This window comes from Gadus macrocephalus, chromosome 20, assembly GCF_031168955.1.
Source record: "Gadus macrocephalus chromosome 20, ASM3116895v1".
Lineage (NCBI taxonomy): Eukaryota > Metazoa > Chordata > Actinopteri > Gadiformes > Gadidae > Gadus > Gadus macrocephalus.
Genome location: NC_082401.1, coordinates 23,123,684 through 23,137,108, shown reverse-complemented (window position 1 = coordinate 23,137,108; position 13,425 = coordinate 23,123,684). Strand labels below are relative to the sequence as shown.

The following is a 13,425-nucleotide window of genomic DNA, read 5'->3' as shown; positions in this document are numbered from 1 at the left end:
TACCAATATGATACAATACCCCTTCTTTGGTAGCACTTTTCTTCCTCCTATTCACACCCTTAACCTCAAGCAAGCATGACTCCTAAGTGTCTCCTGAAATGGCTACCAGAGTTCAAAAACGTATAATAGGACATAACGGTAGAACTATAATAAATATTAAGGGAAATTGTCCTTCAGGGTATACTGAATGATAGGGTTTTTAGGTTTATGTACCTTCTCAGTATGTAAATATGAAGTGCTAATGTTGTAAAATGGATCCTAAATGCTGTTACTTATGAAAATGCTGTCACCTTCTTCCTTATGACCAGTCTGGGTCACTATGTCATTACAATGGAAATGTACTGTTTTGCCTTTATTACTGTAGCATAGTGATCAAAATGACCTTTCCTCTTTAATTGCACTGCAGCCTCAAATAACATATTCTACAAATCCTTTAATAAAATACATAAAAAAAATTAACAAACCTTGTGTGTTTTTATGTGCAGTTAAAAACAGCAGAGCATAGTATATTGTACTTGCAGTTCGAGAATGCATTTGGTACTGCATTTTACATTTGAACTGAAGTAACTCCTAGCAGCATGCCGTTCTGCACCACATGGCAGGAGTTTGGCAGCCATTTGGTGCAGCCAGGTGGGCTGTGTTTTGGTGTAGGGAGGTTGGATGGTTTCGGGGGGCGGGGGGCATTGATCCCAGCCAGAAGAGAAACCGGGTCAATGGACCCCCATGCCATCCCACCCCAACCCCCCTCTCCATTATACCATAATCCTGCCTTGCCATTCTGGAAAAACTGAATAGCACCAGAATCACTGAGTCAAATTTTGGATCTCATTTTCATGACAAAGCGATTGTCCACCTCACTACCCACTCTCATTCCCGTGGCCAACCACTGTGGCTGTAGATGGAAGTGGATATAAAAGCAACCGTGGATAGGCTACTCCAACAACCAAGCCTCCAGGGGACTACTAGCACTCAACACCATCAAATAGGATAGCTTATACACTGCATCCAAGATGGGCAGGGTGAGTAACTGATGGATGCATTAAGGTGCAAAATGTTTTTGAGTGCATAATTATGGTTCTGGGGGTGTTTACTAATGTTCATGTCAAGTTGAGCAAATCCAAACTAACTCAGTGACAAATTAGACCTTAGGTCAGATCGTATCACCTGATTTGATTAAGAGATTTCATCCCAATTAAAAGGAGGACTCAGCCATGTCTCTTGGCGCCAGGTGTTTAATGGCATTTGTTTTTATACAATACTGCTCTAATTATTATTTATAGATTTTTATTTTCAATGTTTTATTTGGCTATGGTGGTTAATAATATCATATATACATAAAACAACAGGTTTTGCCTCATTTTGAAAAACAAAATGGCAAACTATTTGGGGAAAATGATCATGTTGACCGCCATGAGTCTCTCCTTCCAGATTGTCTTCTATGAGGATAAGAACTTCCAGGGCCGCCGCTATGAGTGTGAATGCGACTCCTTGGACTTCCACTCCTACCTGAGCCGCTGCAACTCCCTGCGTGTGGAGAGTGGGGCCTGGGTGGTCTACGAGAGGCCCAACTACATGGGCTCCCAGTACGTCCTGACCAGGGGAGACTACCCAGAATATCAACGCTGGATGGGCCTAAATGACCGCCTTAGCTCCTGCAAGATGATCCAGTTTGTAAGTCAGCTTCTGCCTTTGGTCTGCTGTGTATCATCTCTACCGCAGTTTTCACTTTTTTCCTAAATCCAATGAAAACCTCCTCTGTTCTGTACATATGAACTCAGGAGTCAAGGTAGCACAACTGTTCCTGTCATAGGGGTAATTCACTTTGGTGATGTAAGCAAAAGCCTCACTGATTACAGAGTAAGTGTAAGCTGTGAGTGCTGAAACAGCATCCCAATAAGGTCATGGCAATAGCACTGGTAACCTCAGGCTTTTGTCAATAGATATCAACACGTTTTATTGACATGCTGTTTCTGTGATGAACGCTATTATCAGCTGACCCAGTGTTACAGTTCTCATACCAAAACACAAACTGGATAGTTTTCTGCATGTGTATGTTGGTACTGCCCACTGTTTGTAATAGTTGTATAGTTGTATGAAAAATATGTTTCAGAGTTTGGAGAAAACTGTACAGGCAGTGACACACACACATTTCGAGGTGAATCCAAAGTATGTTTATTCCTATACGTTTGGATGTGATCCCATCCCTTAACCTTTTTCTCTCACCCAAACCGCCTCCCACCCCTCCGCTCCACCCACCGCTCCCAGTCAAGCGGGTCCCAGTACAAGATGCAGCTGTACGAGAAGGCAGACTTCCGGGGCCAGGCCTACGAGACCATCGAGGACTGCCCCTCGGTGCAGGACAAGCTCCGCCTGCGGGAGGTCTACTCCTGCAAGGTCTTCGACGGCTGGTGGGTCTTCTACGAGCTGCCCAATTACCGAGGGCGCCAGTACTTCATGGAGAAGGGCGAGTACTCCAAGCCCAGTGACTGGGGTGCCGTCAGCCCAGCCGTGCAGTCCTTCAGGCGTATCACAGAGTGACTTGGACTGAACGCAGCAAGCCACCAGCCAACATTTGGCCCAATGTGACTGATTGGTGTGTTCTATGAAGGGTATGCATCAGCTCTGGTTATGTATTTTGAATGAATTGTTGTGAATTAAAAAACTGAGGTTTCAACCAAAATAAAAAGATATCTGGCGGCAATAGTTGGCAAGACTATTTCTTTGTTTTGCATGTTTTGCACTTAATATCTCTGTCATTGAGAGAAAACCCATGTTACTGTATATTTTTTTATTTACCGGATGCAACTATAAAAAGAAAAGTGGATTTCATCAGCCCATAATTAAGGCCATGATGAACAAAGACAGGAAATCATTCCCTGCATTTAAAGAGACAGGTTTTGTACTGGGGAAGATAGTCTTTTACAGCATAGAGTAATAGATCTCCCAGTATAAAGCGCTGTTTAAAGACTGTTCTAAGCAATTCCCTTTGCCAATACACCTTTCAAAAACGTATTAAACAGTAGAGGATGACAACAGCAACTGTCACAAATTTAAATCTTGGATGCCTTGGTAACCAAAACACAGTATGAGATCTAGAATAAACTCTGGCTATTAAACCCACTAGGGAGGAAGAGACCCACTCAACCCAGTCTATTGAGGACCACTCACTAGTTGTTCTCCAGCCAGCCTGGCCCCTGACAAGGCACTTAGGGTCCGTAATCCTTCTCCCTCTGCCGGAGCCTCCAGTAAGCAGGACCTGCCCGGGGTAATATGGGGGCCATACCCAGTCCCTCCACACATGCCTTCCCTGGTGTCGTCCTACATACTTAGGACCACAGAGGTCCAGGAGAGGCCAGCCAATGGGAATAGAGACACTGAAGTGTAATATTACTTCAAAAAAGTACACACACACAGGCTATATTTGGAGTACGATATTAGAATGGAGCTTCAAGCCTGACGCAGCTACTCTCTCCAGAACCTGATTCAGCGAGTTAAGTGCTGTCTCGAAGGAGCCCCCGTTTGTCAGTATATCGTTCTGGTAAACGTTACACTGCCTGGGGATTCAAGTGAGTACTCTGTCCATCAGCCTCTCAAAGGTTGCAGGTGCATTGCAGAGGCCAAAAGGGAGGACCCTAATCTCTCAGCTAGTGCAGAATGCAGTCTTGGGTCTGGCCTCAGGGGTGAGAGGGAACTGGAAGTAGACTGAGCAAAGGTCGATTGAGGAGGGCCCAAGCTCATGGAGGGGGGTGCTGGGGTGAAAAGAGAGTATTCTGCAGGGGCCGCAGCATTGACATGAGGGGACGGGAGGGAGGTGGAAGGGTTGCGGAAGGACAACTGGGTCGATGGAGGGGGATCAGGAAGACAGGGTGGTCGGCAGGTCTTTGCAAGAGGGTTGGACCTAACCATAAGCCAATGCCGTTGAAGTTGCATTGAGATTTCATTTAAAAAAACTGGAGCACTGAAAAACCAGAATGACGATGGGAAAAAACATAAAACAAATAGACTGACTCTTGACCTGAGTCAATTGTGACTCAACCATCACCTAACCATCTCCAATGAAGCCAGCTATAAAAAGTAAAAAGTTTGGGGAAATTCCAAAGCGAAGCGTCAGAGCTTCGTTTTTTCAAAGGCGTAGCAGAATTCCTAGAGCTCGTTTTACACCCAACGAAATTTCTAGCTACTGGGGGAACATAGGTAGGCTAGGAAGACTCATATTAATGTTAGAAAACCTCAGAAAGTGAAATTTTCATGCCATGGGATCTTTAAAACAAAAACATACTGAGACACAGTCATGAGCGAAACCAGTGTACTTATTTTTCGTTCTGTTTGTGGCTGGCATGATTACCGTTTAGGTTTAGGTTGATTATATCTTCATACTTCTACTAGGCTACTCTCTACAAAATAATAAAAAAATTGTTTTCGCATTTCGTAAGTATATATTAATCCTGGTCCGCAAGCCGTAAAAATTGCGCCTCACGTCGGCTCGGATGCCAAAGTAACATTTTTAATCAATAAACATGCGTCACTTCACTAAATTTGTATTGATTTATACTTCACAGTGATGCCAAATAGACCACAAGAGTGGGACGTCCATGCAACAATATAACGGACAAGAAACAAATACATCAACTATTCAATAGATATTTAATTTTTATATTTATTTGATACATGTTTAAAAACTGTTCTGCTAAAACTAGTCTTAAGCCATCCTTTTCAGTCCGGAATTGAAAAAAACACAGGGAAAAACGAAGCGTTTCAGATGATAGAATAATGTGATTTGTATTTATATATATTTTGCATTTACATTTATGTATTTATATGTTTACTGTGGGACTAATGCAATGGATATTTATTAAGAGTTGATCGTGGAGGTTTATGGAGAGGTGATTGTCTTTTATATTTAACAATGACAATGCGATCGTCAGTGCGCATGCGCGTCTTTCAGGAAGTGATAACTGCTTTCACCAGCTGATAGCTAAATTGTCAACATTGAAGACTGCTGGCTCTCGGTTGCCGAAACGAAACCATTGACAAAGGTAAGTGATACTGTACTTTAATTAAATCATGTAAATCGGTTGAATGTTTTATAAAATAAATTCATGAAAACAAATAGCAGAAGAAACCGAAAGGCTCTGACCTGTTTGGGATTTCTCAACCTAACCGACCATAACGGAGTCCATTTGACACCTCAGTTACATTAGGGGCTTGATGATGGAACTAATGGATGGAATAACAACCGGATCCAGAATGTATTCTGAACTCATAACGTTACAACAGCAATAACAAATCAAATAATCCACGATATCCAAATGTATCCGCAGTCATGCCATTTTCAAATAGCCATCCATCATCTGGAGACCAGTATCAAATGCAGCAGCATCTTTACCTAGGATTGGATGCTCAGCTGTACAATCGTGTTTTAAATCAGAATGTAGCTCAATGATTGTATCTAAACAAAAATGGTGCCCTTGCTCATTGCAAAAAACGCACTGTGATTAACATTACTCCCTACTTACTTTGATAAAGTTACGTTGAGGAAATACAGCACAGAAAGTGAGAAACATCAGTAAGGTTTTTCCCGAACAGTGAGCTTGTAGGCCTACCCCTTTCTTTCAAAGGCTGTGCGTGTGTTGCATGTCAACACTGTATCCCTACTTCAACGATAACATCACGCGTCTCTGTTGGGTCTGTATCCACTGTCAAGCAAACCAATCCCTGATGTTTTTTAATTTACCTTTACAGTTATTTAAATTTATTCCAAATTAAGTTGGTGTAGAATAAGTGTAAGGAACGCACTGCCCTTGAGGGCAATTGTTGACTTGCTTTGACTCACTGTAACTTAATGACCTAACACAATCTCTTCAACAAACATGATTTTAGAACAGGGCTGCAGACTTATTAAATTGGTGATATAGCAAAAGGAATTACTCTGTTAATGTTCATTGTAAATAATCTTTTTGGAAATTAACTGCATCTTACTATATTATGTTTTTTTAACTACAGTTAAAGAAGTACAAGTTGAAGACCCATTGAGGACGTTAACAAACCTTGAAACAAAAAAACACTTCCGAGACCCATTCCAGAAGCTACCGTCCCCTCGCCCGCCCCAACCAGCAGGGAGAAGGCCCAAGCACCGTGCCGTCTCCCTTCTCCATCACTATGAGCTCCAGAGGCAGTGGAGGACGCACCAATGGCACGCTACCGCAGACCAAAATCTGCCAGTTCAAACTGGTTCTGCTGGGAGACATGGCGGTGGGCAAGTCCAGCCTGGTGTTGCGCTTCGTCAAGGGACAGTTTGACGAGTTCCAGGAGACCACTATAGGAGGTTAGGGAAATAAACAGCCTAACTTGCACATGTGTATATATATTCTGCATATTTGTGTATCTGTTTGTAGGAGAAGACAAGAAAGTGTTGTGTTTGTAGTGATGAGGATATGTCTTCAAGCCAAAGCTTTGGATTGTAACCCCAATGTCTGCAGCTTACCTTTAGGCATACTTAAGAAGGATGTTGGGCCCTTGGCTGTTGCTTAATGACCTGTATTTGTATTAACTGAAAGTAGCTATACAAGTATCTGTCTGCTAAATAGCTAAGTAGTTGCGAGTAGTTGTAGTGGCTTTTGGGGTTGTTCCATAATGGATGAAAACTACTCAGTAACCATATTTCTCATTGGTCACAGCTGCATTCCTGGCCCAGTCCGTGTGTCTGGATGACACCACGGTGAAGTTTGAGATCTGGGACACGGCCGGGCAGGAGCGATACCACAGCCTGGCTCCCATGTACTACCGGGGAGCTCAGGCGGCCATTGTTGTCTTTGACATCACCAAGCCGGTAGGCATTTACTCGCAATTATTCAAATAATGGTTAACGTCCGCCGACTGAAGAACCAAGGGAATATTGACACATTCTCCATCCAACCATTTGAATCTCACTCTGGAATATTCTGCTTTGGTGCAGGAGACGTTTGACCGAGCCAAGGCCTGGGTGAAGGAGCTGCAGAGACAAGCTAGCCCGAATATCGTTATTGCCCTGGCAGGGAACAAGGCTGACCTAGCTGAGAAGAGACTAGTGGAGTATGAGGTAGTGTTCCTTATCTTCCTGTAATGTGCTTTGACTGGGCCGTGTGCAATAAAGTCACTACTTTCCCTTTTGTTGACGATACGCATAAACCCAAGTGCATATGTTTTGAACTACAATTATACAGTCTATATGATCCTGTTATTATGATCCTGCTTGTCAAGGCAACTGATTCAATGCATACATTTGTATACATTGAATCAGTAGGCTAATGTATGTATTGTTGATATAATCAACACTAAATTACAATCTTATTGAAAACATTTCAGCAATTCAGAATGGTAATTAGAGGGCAATTATTACACAACCAATCTTTATCCCTGTTGACTACTTGGATATCATACATGTTTTTATGTTTGTGATGTTTTGAAATCCCTTTTGCTGTGATTTGTATGTGAAATAGGAAGCCCAGACCTATGCTGAAGACACTGGCTTACTCTTTATGGAGACTTCTGCTAAGACGGCCATGAACGTTAATGAACTCTTCCTGGCCATTGGTAATTTCCTTCCCTTTTCTGACTTCTGATTTAACACGCAAGATAAAATATGGCATTATCATTGATCTATAACCATTGTCTTCTCAGCTAAAAAGATGCCAAAAACAGACACCCAGAACCCAACGCATGCAGCACGGCACCGTGGAGTCAACCTCCAGGACCCAGATGCTCACTCGAACCGGGCCTGCTGTGGTGGAAACTAGCTTTAGCTCTGACAACCAAACCATCCATCCACCCCCAAACAAACACACTCACACCTAGCCGCACCTCCCACAATAGCTGTCCCTCCCAACCCCCTGAAACCCAGCTCACCTTCAACCAGCCTGCAAAACCGGCGAGGCCGGGGTGAAGTCCCAGCCTCCACTCAAGGCCCTGCCTTGCCACGCCCCTGTCCCTGCCCCGCCCTCCACCCTGCACCCTCGTTCTCCGGGCCACTCTTGCCGATGGTCTGCAGAATGGAACAAGAGAGTTTGGAGACTTGGAGGCAGGGGGCAACTCCTTACTGCATGCAGAGATAGAAGAGATGAAAAAGAATAAATTAAAAAGAGACGATGAGAAGTCTTGATGGAAGACTATCCTAAAAAGGAGCAGGAGATGTTGGTGTTAAAGACAGTGGTGCAAGCTTAGTGTAGTACTTGGCACTAATCTTGAATGTTTTATGTTCTCTGCCCTTGTCTGCAGTCACTGTCCCATGTGTTTTTAAAGGGCCTACATCCTCGAAAGATGAAATGAAACCCAACCGGCTGATTGGGAGATGAATTTCCAGCCGGTTTTGGTTGAGTGATTGTTTGATTTTTTTTTTTTCGCTACTCATTTTCCTCTAATTTAGCAACGCTTGGCCCTGTTATCCTGCACCATGCTCTCTTCCCTCCTCACTGTGTAGCACTTCATACTGTGAATAATCCCCAAATCCTACTCCAAACAATCCTGTGTGGATCTCTATTAAGTCGTGTACATGTGCAGTCCCATATCCAAGCATACACTCCCAATAAGTAAAATATTTATTTAATTTATTTACCGAATGTTCTTAGTGTTGGGGGGGGGTTGAGGCTGAGAGACTGGTTAGCACTGGTCTCTCAGCCTCATCTGTAACACAGACACCATAAATCAAAACTCAAAATAGCATTAATATTACTGGATATACCCATTAAATTGGGTTTGTATAACGATACACTAGCCTGAAACTGATACCCATGTCAAACTAAAGCTCATTGGCCAACACATTTACCTGGCTAAAATACCTTCAGTAGGTTTTTGATTACAGAATGGGCTATACATGATCACAAAACCAGTCTTGTAGGATGACGACGCTCATTAATCATATATATCCCAATGTCTAACCATAAAGGGAAATTTAAACATGCCTCCTATTATCCTGCTTATAAGAGGATTTTTGTGTTCCTCATCTTAACCAGCGTCTTAAGGATCGTTCTTGGTAAATAATTGAACTAGAGATCATTGTTTTTTATATATTTACTTTTTTGTGCTTGGTTTGCCTCCCAAGGCTTATGGGAAGAAAGTTATGAAATGAAAACAGAAGTGCCTCGTCCCAAGTTTTCCTAATCGTGAAACATTTTTGGGGCTTCCCTCTGAGGCATGTGTATGTAGGGCTCAGTGTAAGGACACCATCTCTCTGACAATGGCTTGTATTATTAACCAATACTTTGGCACATTTTCATTAGACTAATGGCTCTTTGTATGGTTGTAAAAAGGTTTGTCAAATACACTGTTCTGTTACCGTCTACTTTAAATGAAGGTGTTTTTTGATTTTACCAGAGCACAGGTAAACCAGAAATATATCTTTTATGGATTTAAATAAGTTATACAATTTATTTCCACAAATGTAAAATTCTTGGAAAAGATTATTTGGCAAAAGCGTTTAGTTCTGCTGTCATGCATATTAGAAATTAAGATGCGTTAGTTCTGTTCAAAAGACAGCAGTGTCCCTGACTAATATTTAAAGGTTTGGTTTGCATTTCTTTCCCAGGACACTTGAAAAATAGCTTCATCATGTAAAAATGTTTAGGGAAAAGATATAGGACTGAGTATTTCATAATCATGATTGCAAGCAAGTTCAGTAATGAATAAGTCATGTGTAAGGAAGGTGACATAAGTCAAAATGGTTTTCCTAACCATTTCAACATCAGCAACCAATGTTAAGTGTTGTTCAATAAAGCAGTTTATGGTGCCATGAGCACAGAATGCTGCATGCTTCTCTCATTTGGCTCACAAAAGAACTCCTTCACTTAGCCTCGGATGAGATTCTTTAATTGATCAGCCATGCTGAATGTTGAATGTGTGTCACATTAGTTGAAATAACATTTTATTCAGAAACAATTTTCACTTTAAATTGATTTGTGTAACCCACAAAAAGGTTGTGCAGAAATTCTTAAACTTAGGTTTAAGAAAATCTATTCTCTGAAAGTCTTTAGATGGAGTAAAAATTGTCTAAAAAGTGGCATGTTCTGCCAAAATAAAACCTCCAAATAAAACATGCCCTTTAACCTTGTTAACTAATTGGAATAAAGCCCTGAACCTCTGCACGGATGACTTATAGAACAGCTTTCTTTGACTAGTTTAAATATTTCATTGCATCATGGTACAAAAGCCAGCACATATATAAACTAGATCTATGCTTTTAAAAACCTGTATAAAAAAGTAAGACATAATTGTACAACGTGAAGGGACAAATTTACAATTAATTATCAACACCACTTGTCTGACAATGATCCGCTACTTTAGCTCTCATTCTCGTCATCATCATCCACTGCTGCGTAGATCACCTGGTTCCTCCGTTTGATCCTGGGGGTCACACCCGTACCGCCTGCTGTCGCCTCGCTCTCATCGCTGGTCCGCTTGGGAATGCGCACCACCGGCGTCTCCTCTTCCGCATCATCACTGGCCCCTTCTTCACCGCCTGCCGGGGCTGACTGGGTGGGAGGGGGCAGGCTCATGGGGCTCAGGGCGACGCGACCGGTAGAGTCGCCTGACTTGGGCTCTGGCAGGACCATGCGGCCCGAGACGTGGATTGTGCCTGACGGAGAAAGCAAACCTTCCTCGCCAGCTTCACGTTTCGTTGAATCGCAAGCGCCTGCGGCCACCTGCTTCCCCTCTCCACCCACATCTTCTTCAACTTTTTCTTCTTCTTCCCACTCGTCTTCTATCGTGATCTCGTCTGGATTACAGGAGTTGGACAGCCCCGACGTGTCTGTTGGATACTCGCTGGGTTCGTCCGCGCTGCCGTTGCTGTGGGCATCGTCGCCGTCGTCGTTTTCGCCGGCCATGGCCCCGTCAGCTCCTCCGGGGTCTAAGAGAAGCTGGGCCTTCTGGGCGTAGAGGTCTGTGAGACCCAGGGTGGCGCATAACTCTGTGGTCTGGGGATTGGTGCTGCAGCTGGGGACGGCCCGGGGCTGGGGGTTAGCAGGGTCGTAGGCCGGAACGGTCCGGCTGAAGTTATCCGGGATGGCCAGCTCGCCGTTCATGTCATCCAACACCTGCATCATTTCCGCCTCAGAGGGTGAAAAGTTCCACCTAATGCGAAGACAGACCGTCCGACATGAGTGTTGGTATGAGAATGATGTGGCGTACAGATGATATTTTGTTTGACTCATTATTGACCTGTAGATCATGTTACATTGGTGACTTTGGTTACTTTACTAATGGTTACCTTTGGTGGAGGCCGTTATTCATTGGGGGGTTCCAGGGCTGAGGAGTGGTCTTCTGCAGACCGTTGGTGGACTTTAGGATAGCAAGCCACTCTGGGTCATACTCCAACCCTTCAGCAGAATCGGTTCTGTCAGGAAACTCCACAACCTGATAGAAGAGCACATGCTCACCTTTTAGTGCTGCACTTGTCATGTCGGGAATAACACGCCTCTGTGTATCCCAATTCAAAACTCACCTGTAAGAACTCTCTGTGTGGCAGGCATTTATCCAAAGACAGGAATTTTGTTGTTCGTGAAGAACCACTGGCCTTGGGCTGCAGATGGATGGTACATTTTTTGAAGATTAAAAAGACAATATATCACTTTCCTAAATGGACATATCCCACATGCATTAAAAAAAAAAAAGGTTGAGAGGCAGCCTGTTCTTACTGCATGCTGCATCATGGCAGCAAATTTGACGTGAAGATGTGCCGAGAACCAGTAGCTGGGCTGGAGGTGTTCAAGGAGCTCCGCGGCTGCAGGACTTCCCAGTGTGTTGGTCTCCACCTCTTGACGGAGAAACTTCTTCTTACGCAGCAGCTCCTGTGTGCAGCCGTAGTTATAGATTCCACGAGGCCAGTCGTGGCTCATGAAAATATCAATGGGCATTTGGATCTGTACGGGAATAGATTAGGACAAAATTACTTCTTGTAATAAATGATTATTTTAAATCGATGAAACATCTTAATGGACAAATGGTCTTATGAGGTGCAGCTGTGAACGCCACCTGTTTGAGTTTGTAGACATCAATGTTTCGTATGTGGTAAACACTTCTTAGAGTATCAGGGCCGTAAGGAGGGAATTCATGGTGTCCTGCGAGAATACACAACAAAACATTGTTGCTAGAATGACCAGCAACTAGGAGCACACAATACTTAGACTAAGCAACATATAAAACACACCCTTTCTGTAGTCATGTGATTTGAAGATTCCGGAGACGCCACCGATTCTTATTCCTTTGTAACGGATTATGCCAGCATATCCTAAGAACAAAACATGAAATCTAGCGAGTCAACGAAGGCAGTACTTTTGACAAGGGAACATTCATTACATTCACTGTGATTTCCCACCCACCTAGATAGTAAATGTTGGGGGCCACCCAGCCTCCATAAGGCAGCTCCTGCAGATGATTCGATGCCTCGTGGTTTCCCCCAATAAAGATGGTGAGGACTGGAGCCTTTTTCTCTCCAGAATAATATCTGCAAGTGACAACGATTAGAAGATCAAGAGACGATAATCGTGTAGTGACTATTAATCTGATGAAATTGCAAAACTGTTGTAGTACTAACTTGTAGAATGTCTGCATCGTCCTGTACTTGGCAGGCACTGCCATGCACTTCATGTCCCCCTCATTTCGCACTGCCTGAAAGTCCCCGCAACACAGCAGCAGGTCCACTTTCACCCCTTCCTTTTTTTCCAGATAGCCAATTGTCTCGTAGATCTTGTCCAGTTCACCATGGCAACAGCCTTCTACTGCGATCCTCATTATTGACAGTTTACCTTTTTGTCATCACAGGAAAGAACAGTCATTCGCAAAAAGCCACCAACAACCGATAAGTAATTATGGCTTATATGTGGTTTCCTGGTGCAGACTTCGGTTAACTGATATACGCTTAGAGTATTTGGCAATATCTGTGGATGATAAGACGGTATGTGTGCATGTGTATCACCAAAACATAAGTACAACATTTTATATTATATCAAGATACAATAGCTATGGTTGATTGAATCCTGGGGACCACACGACACACGCTTTCCTAACCACATTTGGCAATAATAAAAGAAAACAATAGCACAAAACAAAAACAGCTAACCAATTTAGTACTCACGGTGCAGACTCAATTGAGAAATACGTTTGTCTCAGTGTGTCTGGATATAAAATTAGAAACTATCCTTTGACAACATGCTAGTTTGAAGTAGGCTAATCCCAAACAGAATGAATTTTCCCCCCTTGCTGGACTTGTTCTTGCACATGCGCAGTAGTTCACACTTTTAGGTAAATGTATTTTAGAACCATGGCAGCATTTTCCATTGCACAACAAATGTACAATGGTAGCCCATGTAACTTTTTGCACCCTATTGGTTTGAAAAACTATTACTTCAATTACTAAAAAACTACCATATTATTGGTTGCATGTAATTTTACACG

At 43.0% G+C, this 13,425-nt stretch overlaps 3 protein-coding genes across 4 annotated transcripts; 2 read left to right on the top strand and 1 right to left on the bottom strand.

Annotated features, from left to right (window-relative positions):
* The first annotated feature begins 904 nt into the window (after positions 1-904).
* Positions 905-2,694, top strand: crygs2 (crystallin, gamma S2). Of its 2 annotated transcripts, XM_060039997.1 has the most exons (3): positions 905-1,019; positions 1,429-1,671; positions 2,266-2,694. In XM_060039997.1, the coding sequence occupies exons 1-3, from the start codon at positions 1,011-1,013 to the stop codon at positions 2,536-2,538; spliced, it is 525 nt and encodes a 174-aa protein (XP_059895980.1). In that variant the 5' UTR covers positions 905-1,010; the 3' UTR covers positions 2,539-2,694. The 2 variants fall into 2 exon arrangements, with proteins under 2 accessions (XP_059895980.1, XP_059895979.1); XM_060039996.1 differs by lacking the exon at positions 905-1,019 and having other exon boundaries at positions 1,380-1,671.
* Positions 2,695-4,912: 2,218 nt separating this feature from the next.
* rab5b (RAB5B, member RAS oncogene family) lies at positions 4,913-9,779 on the top strand. The gene is made up of 6 exons (XM_060039995.1): positions 4,913-5,036; positions 6,004-6,325; positions 6,678-6,829; positions 6,956-7,078; positions 7,479-7,572; positions 7,660-9,779. The coding sequence occupies exons 2-6, from the start codon at positions 6,160-6,162 to the stop codon at positions 7,773-7,775; spliced, it is 651 nt and encodes a 216-aa protein (XP_059895978.1). The 5' UTR covers positions 4,913-5,036; positions 6,004-6,159; the 3' UTR covers positions 7,776-9,779.
* A 44-nt stretch (positions 9,780-9,823) lies between these two features.
* On the bottom strand, positions 9,824-13,288 carry dbr1 (debranching RNA lariats 1). Its single transcript, XM_060039992.1, has 9 exons — positions 13,106-13,288; positions 12,566-12,776; positions 12,351-12,475; positions 12,179-12,259; positions 12,004-12,089; positions 11,667-11,891; positions 11,474-11,551; positions 11,240-11,385; positions 9,824-11,103 (listed from the first exon to the last, which is right to left on the bottom strand). The coding sequence occupies exons 2-9, from the start codon at positions 12,760-12,762 to the stop codon at positions 10,311-10,313; spliced, it is 1,731 nt and encodes a 576-aa protein (XP_059895975.1). The 5' UTR covers positions 12,763-12,776; positions 13,106-13,288; the 3' UTR covers positions 9,824-10,310.
* Positions 13,289-13,425: the final 137 nt, after the last annotated feature.